Source organism: Ptychodera flava, chromosome 20 (assembly GCF_041260155.1).
Source record: "Ptychodera flava strain L36383 chromosome 20, AS_Pfla_20210202, whole genome shotgun sequence".
NCBI lineage: Eukaryota > Metazoa > Hemichordata > Enteropneusta > Ptychoderidae > Ptychodera > Ptychodera flava.
In genome coordinates this window covers 23,310,886-23,331,696 of record NC_091947.1, presented here as the reverse complement: position 1 = coordinate 23,331,696, position 20,811 = coordinate 23,310,886, and the positions used below count along the sequence as shown (strand labels likewise).

Genomic DNA, 20,811 nt, shown 5'->3' with positions numbered 1-20,811 from the left:
AATTCCAAAAGATGATACTTGTCATTTTCTTTCCGATTATAACTTGCTTTCCTTCGTAGCCACAAGAAAGTCTCGAAGGGGTAGACCAAGTGGTGGTGTTATGATTGATATTAGAAAATGGATCGGTAAAGTTAAGCAAATTCAGAGTGATCTTGAAAATTGTGCTTTTCTCGACTTTGACAAATCAGTATTTTCATGTGACGAAAATGTTATTTTGGGTTGCTGCTATAATCGGCCAGAAAATAGCACGAGGGATTTTAACGCCAGAATTGGTTCACTTGAGGATTATATTATAGACGATTCAATTGATCATGTACCTCTACTGAGTGATATTGGTTATTTAAATCAGTGAATGAAGTCTTACAAAATTTTGACGTTTCTTTCACTGAAACTCAGGATGCTGAAATTTTAAATAGGCCTATTTCTGAACAGGAGATTTCATCAAGTCTCAAAAAGTTGAAATGTTCGAAATCCCCAGGCTTTGATAGAATCCAAAGTGAATTTTTCAAATATTTATCCGCTGTTGTAACACCTTTTCTTTCATATTTTGTTTAATTGTCGAATCTGGGTATTTTCCCGAAGACTGGGCGACTGGTGTAATTGTGCCCTTGCTTAATTAAGAAAGGTGATAAGAATAATGTTAATAACTATAGGGAGATTTCACTTTTAAATATATTTGGAAAGATTTTACTTCTATTCTTAATGAAAGGCTGACCATCTGGGCTGAAGATATCGATATAAAATCCGAATGCCAAGCAGGATTTAGAAAAGGCCATAGTACTGTTGATAATATTTTTGTTTTGCACGCTGTAATCCAATAGTATCTTAGTGTTAAGGGAGGGAAATTTTACTGTCTCTTTGTGGCCTTCTCGAAGGCGTTCTATAGAGTTGATCACTCCTTGCTTCTTTAGGCCTATAAGCGTTCTTCTCTCGGTATTTCAGGAAAAATGTTTCAGATTCTTCGTTCAATGTATTCAAATGTTACGTCTTGTGTGAATCGAACTCCCGAATGTCGAAGTATTTTGAATGTCTTGTCGGTGTGAGACAGGGATGCATGTTAAGTCCAATACTTTTTACGTTTTTTTATAGAAAACACGATTGGAACTAATTTGGGATAATTGGATGGTGAAGTAGTGTCGATTTAATCTGCAAATGTTCCTCATCCACTTTTCTTTTTAAGTTACACACTTGTTGTTATGAGTGAGTTGTAATATTGCAACATTCAGCTGTAGGGCACCAAACACTTTTGATAAATTTGAAAAATATGAAGATCCAATTATCCCAAATTATAATTAGTTCCAGTCGTTTTAGAAGAATTGAATAATATGCTTGTCAACTCAGAGGGAATGGGAATTCAATTAACACAGGAATATTGTAATTTGTTTTCTTTACTGTATGCTGATGATGTTGTTATTATAGCGGATTCAATTGTAAATTTACAAAAGTTAATGTGTTGGGGCAATTCTGTAGTAAATGGGCAATGCGAGTTAATAATCGCAATCATACCAATCCATAATCCAATGACAGTAGGTCGGAATTTGCAAGACAATAGTTGTAAACATAGACACAAAACAGCACAGAACAGACAGTAAATAGACGGTACACAAACAAAGTAATATTCATGAAAGAAAGATATATGGACCTCTGGCCAGAAGACCAAGAAGTGATGTCAGGTGGTTCGAAAATAGTAAGCGCATCCTGCCCCACATGTGGCACCCGCCATATATCAATCTATAAGTCAGATAGGTAGTGGTCACTAACTAAGGCCCAATGTCACCGATGCCATCAGTGATCATTTGTCGAAGAGAGATATTGTATTTATCTACCAGCTTGCGATACCTGCCAAAAAAGCGTTTGAATGTAGAGACAAGTCTTGCTCTGGTGTAACCTTGATTTAATAGTTTGTAAGAGAGATGGCCATGTCTCTCTACAAAATCACCATATGAACTGCATGCTCTAGCATATCGAATAAGCTGGGAAATATACACCCCATAAGCTGGTGAGAGTGGAATATTACTTATGAGGTGTGGAAAATTGATGATACTAAAGTTAAAATCATCTCTCTTGTCATATAGCCTAGTAGAAAGGTGACCATTAGAGTCAAATTCAAGTAAAATGTCCAGATATGAAGCAGAAAAGGCCGTTTCTGTAGTTTCTTTAATATCCAATTCTGGAGGATAATTAAATCATAGCGAGATATCTACTGATTCAGAGTTATTCATAGAAATAACATCGTCTATGTATCTATATGTTAGATTGAAAGTTCGAACTACAGAGACCTTTTTCTGTTTAATTAAATCTGGATAAATTCTGCCTCATATGAGAACAGAAATAAGTCTGCAAGCAAGGGAGCACAGTTAGTGCCCATAGGAATTCCTATACACTGTTGGAAAATGTGCCCTCCAAATTCTACAAATATGTTGTCGATGAGGAAATCAAGCATACTGATAATGTCTTTCTCGGTATAAAACACTTTAGCGTTAGTTGTATTTTTAACAAAATATGTAGAATTATACCCCAATACCACATATTTGTAACGGTGTGAACCATTTTTGTAGAAAAATGCTTGGTTGATGATGTTTTTCAAGCGTTCTTTCAATTTATTATGTGGCATTGTGGTATACAATGTTGAATAATCGAAAGTTTTAATAGATGTTATTTTGAAACAGATCTTGATTCAAATTTCCAAGAGTTCCTTCGAATTTTTTAATATCCACATTTGATTTATACCACTTCGAGAAAAGACAACATCACAGTATGCTTGAAGTCCCCGTTTAACAGTACAAAGAACAGAAGTCAGTATCTTCGATAACTCTGTAGTTGAACATTTTGAAGATCCTGCGATAAACCTAGCTTTGTAAGGTGTTTTGTGGAGCTTTGGTATCCAGTATAAGCTAGGCAACTTATTATGGTCATCCTTTATTGCAACATTAAAATTATCCATGAATGACTTATGGTTTGCCAAAATTTCAGATTTGCTGAACATTGATTGTCTGTAAGTGGAGTTGGTGGAGGTCTTAGTTATTTATTATTTATTTATTTATTTATTTATTTCGAACTCAAATAAATACACCAAGTTCGTCTATCAGACATTCAAAATAATACTTCTTACAGACAAATACAATGTTATTGGCAGCTTTATCAGCAGAAACGACAACATATTTGTCATGGATATCATTCAAACACTTAACAGCATCAGGATCTTTAAATACAGAATAGGGTCTTCTGCAAACATGTGATCTTAGTCGACCAATACGGCCACGAACTATTTTCCTCACAGATTTGACCCATTCTGACAGTGTGTCCAACTCTACATCCTCCCTTTTAGCCCATTTCCTGGCATATTCTTCAACAGAGTCCATAACGATCTTAAAATTATGGTTCAGTTGATTCTGCGAGGTTCTCTGAACTTGGGTCCACAAGATAATATCTTACGGAGGTGATGATGTTCAACCAAGTTCAGATCACCAGTGATGACATGGCCAACTGGAGTGTATTTGAAGGGAGATGTAGAGCAGTCACAGGATGCTGGTGTTTGAAGGAATTCATCAATTTTTAAGTGCCGCAATGCCTTATTGTAATTGAATATTTTATTGGAGACTGTATTGGTGTATTGATATGACAGAATAGGTACACACTGGTTCTTAAAGTATACAGGTATAGTTGATGTAACCTTTTTGTTGTGAAGTATATTGCTGATATTAATGGCATCGATTCCTTTGTTAGTAAATGGAAGATGTATGAAATGACGATGATCATCAGTCATAGGTTCAGCACGAACAGGCTTGTAGAGTCTGTATAGTGCAATATCAGCAATAATACTGACCAGTCTGTACGATTGTTTGTTCGGATCTGTCAAAGACAACCCCAATGCATAGGCATGCAACCTTCTCAAGTCCTTGATGGAAAGAGCAAATAATGAAGTACGAATGTGATGGAGACCTAAAGGCTTCTGTAATAAAAGAAGCAGTTCATGAAATGTGTCATGGCAGTTTGAGGTAGATGTATCCAATTTAGGCCGATGGTAACGCCTATGTCCATGACTACGTCTTCTACGGACAGAAGACTCAAATAGGCCCACCACATTCACTTCTGAACAACCAGGGCTTGAGAGATTGCCTATATCTTTGATGTTGTCATTACAACCATAAGGCATTGCGGTACCTAACTGTCTAATCCAGTGGTATTCTCTCTGTCTACGGAATGGTGAACTAAGTGTGGGGCTGTTGGTTGGATGGTATATTTTTTCAAGAATACGGACACGCATAGACAAAGTGGAGTGATCGTCCTGGTTAAAATGCTTATAAAGTTGCACATCCAAAGATCGATTCACTCCACTGCGATGTCCGTTCATTCTAGATCGTAAGCTGTTTCCTGTTTCACCAACATAAATGAGCCCACACAATGAACACTCAATTCCATAGATTACGTTTTTGCTAGTGCAATTCAGAGGTTCCAGACATTTGGTAGAATAGGTCTTCCCTGTCAAACTACTACTGAACTGTTCTGTAGTGATGAGCATACTACAAGTTTTGCCGTTTTTAATACCACACTTTGTAATTGAACCTGTGTAATGACAAGCAGGAGATGACTTTAAACAGTCCGTCAGTAGCAATTTGCATGGTTTAATTGTCTGGTAGCTTTCTCCATTTCTGTGATAAAAATTGCCCTGAGATTGCACGTATGAGGTCTTAGTAACATCCGAAGGATAATCCGAGGGACACACGGTTTTTGAGCTACTGTGTCCCGTGTAGCTGGTCGGGACCTTGTTAACCCGGGCGACGTCCCAGCCGTATGAATGTATCTCTTATACAGGCATTCATTATCATGTACTAGTACCAGGTGGATGATGCCCTCGGGGACAATATGTCCATCAGCAGGAGCATCGACCTGGTCGTAGTAAAATAATCGCAATCATACCAATCCATAATCCAATGACAGTAGGTCGGAATTCGTAAGACAATAGTTGTAAACATAGACACAAAACAGCACAGAACAGACAGTAAATAGACGGTACACAAACAAAGTCATATTCATGAAAGAAAGACACTGTATGAAAACCCAATAATACATACTGTATTTGCATGGATTATTGCCTGTATTTTAGCTGAAGAGTGCATATACAGATGAATACAGTCAATAATCCATTGCTTGTATTCATCAAGCCTGTATTCATGTGGATTCATGTGAATTCACGTGTATTATTCTATAATACAGGCAATTCATTAGTGTGAATTTATCGGTATTATTGCGTTTTCATGCAGTGAGATATATGGACCTCTGGCCAGAAGACCAAGAAGTGATGTCAGGTGTTTCGAAAATAGTAAGCGCATCCTGCCCCACATGTGGCACCCGCCATATATCAATCTATAAGTCAGATAGGTAGTGGTCACTAACTAAAGCCCAATGTCACCGATGCCATCAGTGATCATTCGTCGAAGAGAGATATTGTATTTATCTACCAGCTTGCGATACCTGCCAAAAAGCGTTTGAATGTAGAGACAAGTCTTGCTCTGGTGTAACCTTGATTTAATAGTTTGTAAGAGAGATGGCCATGTCTCTCTACAAATCACCATATGAACTGCATGCTCTAGCATATCGAATAAGCTGGGAAATATACACCCCATAAGCTGGTGAGAGTGGAATATTACTTATGAGGTGTGGAAAATTGATGATACTAAAGTTAAAATCATCTCTCTTGTCATATAGCCTAGTAGAAAGGTGACCATTAGAGTCAAATTCAAGTAAAATGTCCAGATATGAAGCAGAAAAGGCCGTTTCTGTAGTTTCTTTAATCTCCAATTCTGGAGGATAAATCATAGCGAGATATCTACTGAATTTAGAGTTATTCATAGAAATAACATCGTCTATGTATCTATATGTTAGATTGAAAGTTCGAGCTACAGAGACCTTTTCTGTTTAATTAAGTTCTGGATAAATTCTGCCTCATATGAGAACAGAAATAAGTCTGCAAGCAAGGGAGCACAGTTAGTGCATAGGAATTCCTATACACTGTTGGAAAATGTGCCCTCCAAATTCTACAAATATGTTGTCGATGAGGAAATCAAGCATAATGATAATGTCTTTCTCGGTATAAAACACTTTAGCGTTAGTTGTATTTTTAACAAAATATGTAGAATTATACTCAATACCACATATTTGTAACGGTGTGAACCGTTTTTGTAGAAAAATGCTTGTTGATGATGTTTTTCAAGCGTTCTTTCAATTTATTATGTGGCATTGTGGTATACAATGTGGAAAATCGAAAGTTTTAATAGATGTTATTTTTGAAACAGATCTTGATTTCAAATCAAGAGTTCCTTCGAATTTTTTAATATCCACATTTGATTTATACCACTTCGAGAAAAGACAACAGCACAGTATGCTTGAAGTCCCCGCTTAAAACAGTACAAAGAACAGAAGTCAGTATCTTCGATAACTCTGTAGTTGAACATTTACCTTACCGGACATTTACCTTACCGGACTAAGCTAACAAAGCTCTGACATGTTTGCATATTGCAAGTAAGAAAATTGGCGGTTTTCCTTTTAAAACACACTTTATGTTATTTGACACATTGTTTTACCCAAACTTCTTTATGGTTCAGAGATATGGGGATACCAATACTACGAGGAAAAAGTGCAAAGAAAATGGTGTAAATTATTTCTAGGCAAACGCACAAAAAGAGACAGTTGTAGGTGAATGTTGTCGAGTTCCAGTTTTTGTTTCATTCTTGAAACGTTGTGTGAAGTTTTGGTTAAACTTATAGAGTTGCCATCACACAAGTTGCCTCGTCAAGCGTATGATATGCTTATTAAGTTAGATTCTCTGGGAAGGCAAACATGGGTGACTTCTTTGAAACATGTATTATTTTCATATGGTTTTGGATATATGTGGTTAACACAAGAAGTTGGAAATAAGGATTTATTGTTATATGAGTTTGAATTAAGAGAGAAAGATGTCTGTAAACAGCAATGGTGGGTTAACATCAGAAAATGCGTAATTATGTTAATTTCAAAAGTGCACTTGAACCTGAAAAAGACTTGGACCATCAACTTAATTTTAAATTTCTACAGTTGTTTGCCTGTTTTCGTTGTGGGTCTTTTCCATTAAATATTGAAGAAGGTAGACATATGGGCATAATATCTAACGAAAGATATGTTTATGCAATCTGAACAAAGTTGAGGATGAATTTCACTTCTTATTAGAATGTCCTGCCTATAAAGAGTTTCGTGCACTTTATATTTCAAGTGAAACTAATATTCATCCAAATTACTGTAAATAAACATTTGCTACAATCATCAAATGAAGGAATTTTACGTAAACTGTGTATATTTATCTATAGGGCATTTAATTTTCGAAAACAATGTCTCAGTAAATAATTTTCCTAACGATTGTTAATACTTTATTTCATACCATATTTATCAATTTGTAACTTTTCTTGTGTAATGTAACTCTTTGCAATGGGGCTGGATGCCTTGAAATGTAAGCAAGTAAAGAAAATATGCTAGCAGACGACGTAAATAATTTTAAAATGTTTTATTCATACCGCAAGTTCAACAACATTTACATTACGATTTACACTGAACAGATACGTAAGACGTATTCTCTTTAAATTTTCCCTAATTCGCTCATATCATAAAGTCCTAAGATGGTAAATTAGGCATATGTAACGTCTCGCAGGTGCTTGGAGTTGCCTGTGTACATGCATACAGTCTATGCATGTACGCAGGCAACTCCAGGCACCTGTGAACGTCTGAGGACATGTATAATTTTTGAGGATGTACTAAATGTGGTACAGCTACTACGAAATTACATTCATAGGATACAATTAATCTCAAAAAGCAACTTGTCCTGTGCAGCCGCAACCGATTGAGCACTGTCTGACTGTCGCAAGTTCGATTTCGACCTGACATATTGACGGGCCGCATAACCTTCGTCAAGGGCTGACATTTTCCCCCTAGAACACGAAAATTCGCTCATTTTATATACTCCGGCATGTTGTATATCAATCGTAGTAACAAACTTAGAAGTAAATTATGAAAACCTGTGTCAACACAATGATCTTCAGGATCTTAATATTTAAATCGTTCGCTTTGAAAGTGAATCGCAACCCCTCCCATGAAATGGGATGGCCTAAAAGCAGAATAATATCAGCAAGTGATACGGTTAACACTGACAGGTTAATAGTGAGCAAGCATGTTTTCTGTCTATTTCGCTAAATACATTCATTACAAACAAGCATCCATCGAAATTGCTGACACATGATGAGAATACGACATGATATCGACCAAACTTCGTGTTATTAGCTCTAACTACGCAGTGAAATAGCATATATGACCAAATCTATGGCGGTAGCGGTATTGTGTACTGTCCAGAATCTGTAGCTGGTAAGTACTACAGCAGGTTTACATTGAGATGGCTTTACACTATCCAATATCCTTAATTTGTTGTAAGCTTAGGACTGATCACGTGAACTGGACTATGTTGTTGATGTGATTTTAAGATTCTCAACAACATGATTAATATAGATACTTGTTCACATATTTGTTCTGCCTGACACTGTGACAGACGAATGGACTCTTGAGTAGGCTAGACCAGCCACTAACTGCATTCAGTAACTGTGGCTTGCTACCGAACAGAAGGATAGTCATTCAGATTTAGCTGTGGAAACGCAGCTATCTCTTGGCGGGGTAGCGGGGATCGCTATGCGGGTCAAGGTCAACCCCGCCACGGATATCCGTGGCGGGGTTGACCTTTGACCCGCTTAGCAATCCCCGCTACCCCGCCAACAGATAGCTGCGTTTCCACAGCTAATTCAGATTGTGCTGACAGCATTTCAAACAAGTCTTGCTTGGAAAAGTTATGTTGATGAGGTCTTAGGAAAGAGTTAAGTAGGGCACCTCACCAGCCCTCTTTTTTTCTTAGGTAGTATATAAAATAATCTGTTTATTACAATTTCTTTTGCATTAACTCATTTTGGCATTCTAATAAAAGCAAGGACAGGCATTTTCACAACATATTCTCCATAACAGCAAATAGTCACTTAGGCTGTCTCTATTCACAGTTAATAGTGTAACATGTAAGAAAGAAGCAGCCTCGCTGCAAGGTACAAGTGATATCATACATGAGTTCATGAGTGAACATAATATAACGTTGAGACAGAAAACAGTGAAGTTAAAATCAATAACCACCCCTTTCATACAGCCAAGTAGATAAAATTCTGAATCTCATTCAAGATACATACAATACATACAGTAGTAAAGTCAATGATTAGAGGCTGTTTGGTAAACCACAAGCTCTTAATTACACACTGAACTTATGAGTTAAAATAGGATTTTTCAAGATTCTTTATGGATATAGGGCCTACAGTACAATCGATGATATTTCTAAATCGAAATTCAAGAGCATCAAGCATTGCAAGATGCAAGTAAGGGACCGTCTCAGATTGTCGCAGAAGTTCAAAAAGCGAATTCATTTGTTTAGGGGGAGGGGGTTTGACCTCCATTCAATTAGTGAACTTCTCTTTCGCACTTTTATTTTTGTGATCACAAGTTTCATGTGTTTATTTAAATTATAGAAAAACTGCACACTCATACCAACAAATTTGTAACTGTTTCCATCTCGTTGTGCTCCAAACAATTTACGGATAGTAACATTGTAACCTAAACCTTTCATTCATCAAATTATACAAAAACAAAAAGTATCATTTTTTAAAATGTGCTATTTATAAGCGTCTGCCCTAACCCCGGGGCTCTAACCACTAGATGCCTTTATTCTCACTTGTTATGCACCTTGTCATAGTCGTTTTAATATGATTAAACATGCCTGGGCCCCTTTGTCGAAGTTTCTTGCTGGAGTGACTCTACCTATATGTCTACCTGGTGAGGAAAACCACCGTGTAAGCAGACTGATTTAAACGAAGCCCAAATTCGCTGTAAGGAAGCAAGTGTCTTTGACAATGCAATCAAAACAGTCAATGCGTACTGGAACGGCCAGAACTGGGCAGGGTTTCCTGTAACAAGTGAGGGATATCCGTGCATGGGTAAATCGCCTGAACCGTATGACGATTACTCGGATGTTACTGCATTTGCAAGTGCTGGCATTAGGGCATTGCAGACCGAGCCTCGGTTTGTTGAATTGAAGGAGTATTTGTTTCTAATGAAACACACAGTGCGGGGGGCTCATCAAGTTCAGTTCATGAAATGCATCAATGCATCGTGTGCTCACTACAGAGCTAAACCGGTACAAGCCCTGGAAACCTGGTTTCTACGCCAGTGAAGTTTCTACGCCATTAGCCAGAGTGTTCACTCCCAAAGTTAGCAAAATTCACACCAGCCATTACATGACTTTTATTGAGAGAACCTGCGAATGAGATTTGAGTAAAGGAGCAGCCTGTGAACTTGACGAGACGTGCCCTTCTATCATCGAACGGGATATGCCAGTCAAGTGATGTCAACGTGGTTGTAAATATGTGTTCTACTCGCACGCAGATCAAGAACAACACGACATTGTTGTCCACTTTTCAGAACAAAAGGTGGACCAACAGTGTGAAAAAAGGAAAAGAAAGGCAGTTGAAATGAGCGGAAATGACAACGAGGACTCACAAATTACAACCCACATGTGTAACTACAAACTTGCAGGCCGTGAAACCTGCTTATTTACTGCCCCTCCGAGTACAAATTGCATGTTCACAAGGACAAAGAACAGCACAAGAGATGCAAAAAGGGAAGTAAAATAAAATGAAACTTTTATTTGGTAAAATGCCCGTTTAGTACTCAAATCTGATCGATTACTTAATTGTAATGTGGCAAGGGGAATACGTCTTTAGTAGCTATAGCAAAATGCAAAATTTAATGTTGTACTCTCAGGCGGACATGAACATTTCGCATTTTGAAGTTCGTTTAGGGGGATGGGGTTTGCTCTAAACGAAGGAATTTCATTTTCCTGAACTTCTGCAACAATCTGAGATGGTCACTAACTAGTACACATTAGCGACATTGTTTGCCTGTCAGTATAATTTATGAAACATGTATAGGAATAACACATACCAGTACATGTATGATGAAAACTAAACAACAAAATGAACATCAACTGTAAAGTTTACCCATGACATGTCATTTCTCAAAACAACAGAGATTTTCCAGCTCAATTGTACATTACCATGACAATCCAAGTCAAACAGAAAAAAAATTGAAAATCCTTCAGATATATTTTGCAAAAAGAATTACAGTATTTGATTTGTTAAAATTTCTAACCTCTGTTTTAGTCTTCTGTGATTTTTAAACTTGGATTCCACATTAACCCCTTAATGTAGGAGAGATGTAAATTGGCCAGGAATGTAGTCTTGTAAAAGCATTATGAAACACTATTGTAATCCCTTTATTTATTTTATGCTGTAATGACTACAAATTACAGACATGTTTATGGCTGCATGTCTTCCATTTAATAAAATACAAGAAAATCATACAAATTATTGTTTTTGTAATATCGAATGAATATGTACTACCATTAACCATTTTCAATACTACAATATACTGAGTTACCAAAATGGTATAAGATTTTGCCTTTATTCAAAGTAATTATATTCATTTGGTCCCTCCTATTTTGAAATACATCCAACCAAAAACTAATCCAACTGCTGATAACTCTCTCTGCAAAATTTGAGCAAGATGTCTCATTTCATGTAAGTTGTGTTCATCTTACTTTGCTGAAGTAGTAGGCAAAGATAAAAATGTGTTTACAACACCGGTTATAAATATTTCTACATATATTTGCTAAAAATATCTGAATTCAAGAGGAAAACTTTCCATGTATTTCTAAGCCTAAAGGATTGGCTTCTCTCATGTTTTTTGCATTTGTAATATAATGACAACACTGATTTCTACTTGATCATAATATAATTGATTCTGGACATTTAAGTCATTCATGCAATAAGGAATGCCAGATGATATTACGTCTTCCTTCACTTACATTTGCTGGCTTTGTTCATTAAATAACAAGTAAATCACAAGACCTTCAAAATCATGAATGTTGAACACTCCTGTTATTTCACTGAAATACAATAAGATACTCTGGGTAAGCCATTGCATCATTGAAGACTACAAAAAGTGCAGGATTTTGTTGATTATCAACAACACTATCATAGCAGTCCGTTGGATCATTTGAATTCTTGGAAGGTGGAATCAGCATACCTCTGGCACCAGTAGTGAACTCCCCTGTTAGAACTTTAGCCTGATAAATGTATTTCTTACCACTTCCATCTCTTGGAGAATAAGTGTCTTGAGCAGAATAATTAGCATTTACAGCAAAATAACTTCCCACTCCATACACTGTTGCTGCAATACAAAAATAATGCATGGTTAAAATCATACATGTACATTTTGAAAAACACATTTATAATGTCTTCTTCAAGCCGTGTTTGATGACCTGCAAAGAGACTTCTGAAGTTATGGTTTTCAATTAGATTACATAATGCAAAATTTTGATGGACATAATGAAGTTCTGTTCAAATATTTAAATATTTTGAAAGATAAGATTATTCAAATATAGAAAAACACAAAGCACTATATGCACACTTGACTGATTCATGATTATTATTTTAATGATCAGTATTTCAACTTGTAAATTACAAGACCAAAAGTAACAAATTGAGAATTTACCATTTTTCCCTGCAAAGCTTCTGTTGAATCCGCCTGCATTTATCTTGGCTACAGAATCACCACCAGTTCCATGATACAATAATTTTTCATTTTTAATTCCAGATTTGTTTTTGGCGTCCATATTTTGTTTCAGAACCATGTACTGACGATATAACTTTGGATTCTGAATGCGTTCTATCTGTGGAAACAATCAATTGAACCAAATAATAGCCTAAACATAGCAACAAACAAAAAATGTTGGAAATGATATTTTGAGAGAGAAATCTGGCTCAGAAAATACATAGGCAGATTTTACAATTGTTTATCAATCTTAAAGCAATACATCAATGCACCTTAATTCCAATGTTAAGGCTGCATTCACAAACACCTCTGGAGGAAAGATGGCGGAAGATTTCAGTGGGGACTTGAACAATTTACAACACGCCAAGGGGGTAGCAAAGGGGGACTTGAAAATTTTTTGAATATCAAATCCCTTGTCAAATACCTTCTGGCACATTCATTCCCTGCCATTTCCATTTTCAGCGCGCCCTTTTGGGGCAAGTTTTAGGGTATGTCAAAGAATTTATTGATGAGCCAACCAGCCTTCTTGAGGCAAAAGATTTAGGTTGTCACGATTTGTACTTATCAAACCCCTCTGTTATGAATGACTAAAAGTTTCAACTTCACATTTCAATAACAATTTTAGAGATAAAACTTATCAGATAATATTTCCAATTGACAATACATTTGGTCTAGGTCATTGTCAAACGTCCATGTCACCGTATGCACAATTTTATTAGTCCCCACAGACGCAGTCTGGCAGGGACTTAATTTTATCAGTCCCCACGGACGCATAGATTGGTCCCGTCCATCTGTCCATCAGCAACTGTTTCTCTGTCATCCCTGAACTAATTTTTTTTAAACTGTGTGCAAGGATAAAGTACTGTGCCATACATATATGCATGTCAATTTATTTCGCGATACAATCCAATATGGCCACCAGGCGGCCATTTTGTTGCAATTTTTTCATGTTTTTGAACCATAACTCAACTTTCCCTGAACCGTTTTCATCTCAATGTTGGTACACAGATAAAGTACTATGGCATATATATGCACGCCAATTTATTTTGCAATATGATCCAATATGGCCGTCTGGTGGCCATTTTGTTGCAATTGCATCATGTTTTTGAACCATAACTCATCTATCCCTGAACAGATTTCATTCAAACTTGCCACACAGAGATTGTATTGTAGTGTGCATGTGCATAATAATTAATGGTGCAAGCGGGGACTGTGTCATCAGCGATGCCTTGTTTTTTGAGCACTTGGACAGAATACAGTCTATTTAGAATAGTTAGTGCATAGTGTCATCAATAACACTAGAAGCTTCAGGTCAAACAACCCATGAATAACACTTTGGGATATGATAACTATGTATGTGTTATTTGTTATTTGTGTTCCTCATAGACTACAATGGAAAGGGAATCAACATTTTCAGGGAAATTCCAAAATTAAAATTCTCGCACACGCATGCACTTGTAACCACCTTAGTCTAATCAAGTATATTAATATTAATTATCAAATGTCTATAAATGCACAGATTTAGCTAGTTTTGTATTGTAAAAAATTATTCACAGTTTCCTCATGTAGGCCTCAAAATGTTTTTTTCAAACTTACTAGCTGTGGGACAAGTGAATTTTAATTTTTACCTGCCAGAGTGGAAAAATTACTTGCCCTCAATTTCAAATAAGGCCAAAAAAAAAATATGTGCTGTTCCGATTACATGGTTTTCAAAAATAGGGTAGGTAGGTAGGGAAATTTTTTTTTTTCATTTTTTTTTTTCTCAATGTGCATTTTGTACGCATTCAAACAAACTATCAGTGAACAATTTCCTCATGAAATGCACTCAAATTGAATTCCAATATATTAAAATAAAATATTCATCAGTAGAATTGAAGTGTGTGGTTTATTAGACTGCCACGGAAATTGATATGGCTGAATATGGCTGAGTACACGTTATGTCCTTTGACAGGAAAGTGAACTGTTTATCCAAAGGTAAATCCTTAGCTTTTTGCAGTCACTCGCAAGAAAAACGCACATAATTTACGTTGAAGTTGTTTGTAGCCTCGCCAACCTGTATATTTGTCTGTTGTACTTCCCAACCACGGCCCAGCAGCATCACTGGCACATACAACTCAGATAGAGTACATTTTACATTAAGAAAAACCTGGATGGTGTTCCTCCAAAAGTTCTTTGAATGTTCGGTTCTGTTTAACATAAGACAAAATCAACCTTTCTTCGCCATGATCGCATTTGCGAAACAAAATTGAGTACACGTTATGTCTGATATCCATCGCGAGTCACCATTTTGTTTGAGACGAGGCCTGCTATAAGTAGGGATACCAGGCCCTTTATTGTTCTTGGTTAAACTTACTTGAATTGTATGTTTTCTTGAAGATCTTGTCTCAGGATTCAAAAAACTGTTTGAATGATGGTTCTATCTTGTCTACTTCCAGGGTTATGATTTTTTTAGAATTAAAATATGCTCGATTTTTTGACAAATGGTCAAAAAATTTCAACATATGGCTAAGAGTCATTTTGTGGGTATTCCTATGATGAAAAAATATAGTTGTATAATAACATTAATTCTCTAACTAATCTGCTTTAAAATACTTTTTGTACAATATATTGTAAGAGTACGGTATAAGGAGCTTTTGCTTTCTTTACACAGAGACTTGAAAATGCCAAAAATTTTGTGAGACAGAGTTGAAAATTGGACGGCACCGTGTACGTGTATACTACCAGTCAAAAAGCTATTTTTGCCATTTTCAAACTACTGTAACTTTCAGAGTTTTTAAGCTAGCTCTGTCAAATTTTGGACAGTTAAACTTGAGTAATAACAAAAAAGAATAAATATATTTTAGATCTGTAAAATTTCTTAAATGTTACATTTGAGAAATTCTGATATTCAAAAAACCAAAAATCATAGGAATATGAATAAAATAAGTCATTGTTCAACTGATCAACTCACAGTACAGAATAATCCCCCTGGAGCTGTCCTTTTTTACACAAGAATATTACTCCCCCTAAAAAGCTGTCATCTTGTTGTACTCAATTTTCCTTTAGCATTGAAATCTAGAGTCAGGGTTATGATTTTTTCCTTTCCTTTCCTTAGATTTTTCATTCTCTCTTCATTTGCCCGTCTTTCAACTTGTCTTGTTTATCAATTCCCGATTCCTGCACTCCCCTGTCTGTCATTTTCCAGTTTATGTTAATGCTGTTTAAAAATAAAGGTTGTTTACATACATTTATTATAATAATAACCATGGCATGCTGACTTTATTCCCATACATCATTGAAAGAGTATTCATTTCTGTTGTCAAATATCATTTTGTAAATTTTGTGTAACATCAACAGATGAAAAATGAACACAGTTTAATGTTCGCAAAACTACCAGGGTTAACGCTTGAAATCAGCTAGCGTTGGCAGTTAATTCACGGTAAATTCCGAACGCACAGATTTTGAAACTACTCAGAACTGACCTTAACACACAGTATTTGGTGTATGGGCTTATGATAGAATGACTATAAAAAGTAAAATTGACCAAAATTTTGCTCGATTCACTATCACAAAACACTTCCGGGTTTTCACTTGGCCTGCATAATATGGCCGCGCTGTGTATGGCGCGGAAATGACAACAAGAATGTAAATGAAAGATTACATAAAAAAAAGCCATGAAAATGCTTCAAACTTTCTACAAATTTAATATAACAGTTGCTGTTTGGTATACTAACTCCGATCACTGAAAATTGTCCCTGCATTTTAGCGAAAACCTACCTACAAAACGCCGTTTAGGCACTGAACAACATACTGTAACGAGCCATTCCATTCTAACATAGGAAGTAGTGGCCTGAGAAATGTGCGTGCCACAATACGGCACGCTGTATATGGCGAAAAATATAAATGCTTGATTTTGAGCGCTAAAATGACGCGATAATATTTTCTTTATTTCAAAAAAAAATCCCATGGTAGAACGAGCAGTTGAATTGCAATTTTTTTATCGAAAATTTTATTGAATTAGACCTAATACTTTTTGAGATACAGCAGTTTGAAAACCGGAAACCGTTCAGTGTGCAACAAGTGTCAGTGTCATGTCGATTTGCAAGTTTTCATGAGCGTCAGCTGGCATCACTTCTAAAAGAATGACGTATTAGTTCTCGCGTGATTCGCGCGATTTGTCATAGTTCTCGCGTGATTTCATGCGTTTCACGTTTTTTCATATCGTTATTTTTACTTCCGGGTTTAAAAGGCTCTAAAAAGTCTAGGGTCGGGGGGTTAAAATTGGGGTAGGTCGGGTAATCGGAACACCACATATTTTTTTTTTGGCCTAATTGTACCAGTAATTTGTAATAGAGAGCAAGACTTAGGGCATATCAAGTGAATCCAAAGAGGGAAAAAGCAGATTCAAACATGAATTACATCTTGTTAAAATGAAGGACTATTATCAAATCTGAAATGTAGCAAAAGAAATGTGAGAATAATTTTGTCTTTTCTGTAGACTTTGGCTGGAAAAAACTTGGCCATCTCAAAAAATCATTGAATTTGTATTTTTTCCACAACCTCATCCAAATTAAAATCTTTACGTAATAAGATTGTGTGCCTTCGAAATATTCTCCATTAAATAATGTCTTTCATCTATATTGAGCATGGCTGGCTGCTGCTCTTTATTATCAAGCTGAGATCACAAACAACAGCTTCCTAGTATTTATCTGCCAATGGCATATGCACATGTACATCTGCAACCCTTTACCTGTTTACAACATATTTGCTCACTGAGCACAGCCGTCTTTCAAAGTTTTATATATTTGTGAATAAAGCAGATTCAAGTTTCGTTTTTGTTACTCTTCAGTGCAGATTTCCCCTCCACAGTTGTTTTTGTGTACGTGAGAGCCGATCCCTAACAACCAAGGTCACGTAATTTGAAACTGTCTGCATCTCGCCAACCACATGCAGTAGCTGCAATGATGTAGCCTCCTTGGTCCACTGAGTCCGTTCTGACTACGATGCAAGCTTTTCAATCAGCTGTTGAAATGCGTTTAACAGTAAGCATTGCCGAGATCCATGGCTCCAAATAAGTTTACATTCATTTACCAAGCACATGGTGCAATTACACTATCGAGTATAATCGACTGAAGACCACCTTCATACATTTGCACAAAGAAAATGGCAACCAAAAACAAGGGCATACCACTTTATGGCACACAATGGAAACAGTGAGTTCACTCCACGTACGTCAGAGAGAACATGTCGCAAATCTCTATTTTAATGACTTTTCTTGTTTTACAACAGCAAGCATGATTATTTTGTGATGTCAGGCCCTGGGCCGATTTTCAAGGGTTTTTAGAAAAAAACTTTTGAGATTTGAAGGACTTACGACGACTTCTAAGCGTGTACAGATCTCATAAAATACGTTTTCAAGCTTAACTTGTCCAAAGCTTAGTTAACTCAACCACTGGTGCACTTGCCCGTCAGATGGGAAGAATATTGATTTTACTTGCCCAAACACAAAATTCACTAGCCACGGGAGACTTAGGCGATAGGAATTTTCAAGCCCTGTCATAGACTACAATGTATAGTGGATCAACATTTTCAGCGAAATTTCAAAATAAAATTCCTTGTACACATATGTACACGTAACCGCCGTCTTCTAATCAAGTACAAATTATGTCAATTATTCAAGGTCTGTATATGCACAAATATTGGAAGTTTATATTGGGAAAAAATTATTAACAGTTTTGTCATAGACTTCAATGTATAGTGAGTGAACATTATTGATGAAATCCAAAAATCAAATCATGCACACATGCACTTGCAACAACCTTAGGTGGTTAAAAGCACACTAATATCAATTATCAAATGTCTATAAATACACAGATTTAGCTGGTTTTGTAGTAAAAATTGTTCATAGTTTCCTTAATTTAAAGACTACAATATATAGTGGATCAACATTTTCGGCGAAATTCCAAAATTAAATTTCTTGTACACATGTGCACCTGTAAATAACCAATGCTGATCAAGTACATTTATATTGATCAGATATCAAACGTCTGTAGATGAACAGATATTGCTAATTGCATAATTTTGATCTAATATGGCCATCTGGCAGCAGTCTGGCAGTAATTTTGCTTTAATTTTTATCTGTCCACAACCATTTCTCAGAATTTCAGAGACCATGCAATTTCAATAAAACTTGGCATGAGGGTGAACTATGAAGTTCAGATGCACATCAATTGTTTTACGTGATAAAGTCCAACTTTGCCACCTGCAAGCCATTTTGTTTTAATTTTAGTCAGGTTTGGGCAAATTCTCAGACATGCCAAGACCAATTTAATTTGAACTTGGCACAATGTGCTATGATGTATGGCTGTGACATATAGCTATACCTATGCTTTTACCACTCACACATTCTAATTGGTGCATTATTTTGACCAGTTCAGTTATGTCCAATCAACTCATCTAAATTACGGATGAAGACTGTGTCATTTACAATGAATTGTTCCTCAAGGTTCGCCTCAAACATTCCTTATTACTCGAAAATGTTAAGGTAGCTATGCCAAGCACCTTGCAATCAATGCACTGTAAAATCACCTGTGATTACATAAGACATAATGATGTTTGTACATGATATTTAGCATGTCATAGTGCCATAGTTGGACAGTAAAAGTAACAGTAAAAATTTAAGATGAGCTCCCGCGTGCACAGCTTGATCACGTTTAACAGAAAAGTTGATCAAAAGACTTAGTGGGAAGTAAGCCTCTAAAAAGTCCTAGGCTTTTGATATACATGTGCATTGTTGATACAGTTAACAGAGAAATTTTTGCAAGTATCAAATCTTAAATCATAATATGACTAGCTAAGCCATTGACATGGGTGAGGTTAGGAATGGGGATAAACAGTCATAACTGCATTCCTGCAAACCCAAAGCTAATAGTGTGCAGCAAATTCATAGTTTTTGCCTAATTTGCTGCGAGAAAGCTAATTTTTGTAAGAATCTCCTTTCCTCAAACCTCACCACATGCTGCTCATACAGTGTTTTTAACAAGCTGCAGGAATTTGAAACAGGCAAAATATGTTTGCAAGGAATTGGCTGTGATTTTCTGACTTACTTCATTAATTTTGTTTCTGAGAAAATTTTCCTGCCAAACACCAAAATTGGTTTTTGAGAACTTGCATTATTTGAACTCATATGAACTTTGCTATGGAACCTAAGCCACCAAACTATAAAGCTATCAGCTGACAGGTTTCACAGATTACAGGTTTCAATATAACTTACTAGAATTCATAAATACCATGTGTTACGTTTGAAAATGTCGCATAAGTAACTTAATATCTATATCACAGAAATTTTATAAGACTGTCACAGCATTTAACTTCAGGAAAATATTGTCCTTCTTCAAGGAAATATTGAATTTTAAATGCCACATTTGAATCACACTTACATACCTGATGAATTGCTTGCAATGGCCGGTTCTGCATGGTCTGTTTGAAATGTTTCACTACTGTATCATACTCATTGGATTTAGGATCGAGTACAACTCTCTCCACCTGTTTACCAGATGCCATAGTTGTCCATGATGAAGCAGGCCGAAACCACCTGAAATTCAAAATAAACAAAGTTCAAAGTAACTGCCATATTAAACTATAAACATTAATGCTAAGAAATGACACAGGTTTTTGGCACAAATGAGAAAGAGAGAAAGCTTCACCACATACCATATCACACCCTAATGATATTCCACTGATGAGTTGCATGGAAATACGAGTGAGGCCAGCCATAATGACAGCATGCCCATCAAAGCCATCTGCAGGGGCAGGGCACATGCTGGAGCTGTAAGCAGCAATGACAACCCCCAAGCCCTTATGTCCTATTGCAAATGAAAAAGGCTGAAATATAAATGCAAGCCCCTAAGGCTGACTGGTCTAAATTAGAATGGGCGGATGGAAGCAAAAAAGGCAGGATGCCTTGCTAGTTTCTTTACAGCCACAAGTATATGCAAATTGAGGGGCACAAAAAGGTGTCTTATTCACAAGATAACTTCGATCACATGATTTTATTCTGTAATTGACATATTTGCAAGTAGATTCCCTTATTTAATGTTGTCTGTCTTCCTA

General features: G+C 36.3%; 3 protein-coding genes across 3 annotated transcripts in view; all 3 read right to left on the bottom strand.

The window, feature by feature from the left end:
• LOC139120345 (protein mono-ADP-ribosyltransferase PARP14-like) overlaps positions 1 to 20,811 on the bottom strand; it is a 259,128-nt gene that overhangs the window by 141,845 nt on the left and 96,472 nt on the right. The window lies entirely within an intron of this gene.
• LOC139119533 (protein mono-ADP-ribosyltransferase PARP14-like) overlaps positions 11,534 to 20,811 on the bottom strand; it is a 41,454-nt gene continuing 32,176 nt past the window's right edge. Inside the window, exons 7-9 of the mRNA XM_070683375.1 lie at positions 20,143 to 20,293; positions 12,661 to 12,838; positions 11,534 to 12,336 (exon numbers count right to left, since the gene is read on the bottom strand). Coding sequence (XP_070539476.1) covers positions 20,196 to 20,293 — 98 coding nt within the window. The 3' untranslated portion in view covers positions 11,534 to 12,336; positions 12,661 to 12,838; positions 20,143 to 20,195. The remainder of the gene's footprint in view (positions 12,337 to 12,660; positions 12,839 to 20,142; positions 20,294 to 20,811) is intronic.
• LOC139119534 (protein mono-ADP-ribosyltransferase PARP15-like) lies at positions 12,050 to 20,175 on the bottom strand. The gene is made up of 3 exons (XM_070683376.1): positions 20,143 to 20,175; positions 12,661 to 12,838; positions 12,050 to 12,336 (listed from the first exon to the last, which is right to left on the bottom strand). Exons 1-3 carry the CDS (start codon positions 20,173 to 20,175, stop codon positions 12,050 to 12,052), a joined length of 498 nt encoding a protein of 165 aa, XP_070539477.1.

Bases quoted from the DNA above. Each gene is read 5' to 3' on its own strand.
- LOC139119534 (XM_070683376.1), bottom strand. From the start codon at position 20,175: ATGCAGAACCGGCCATTGCAAGCAATTCATCAG. The intron at 12,839-20,142 runs GTATGTAAGTGT...TTGTTTCCACAG, and splicing joins CATTGCAAGCAATTCATCAG to ATAGAACGCATTCAGAATCC. The intron at 12,337-12,660 runs GTAAATTCTCAA...TTTGTATTGCAG, and splicing joins AAGCTTTGCAGGGAAAAATG to CAACAGTGTATGGAGTGGGA.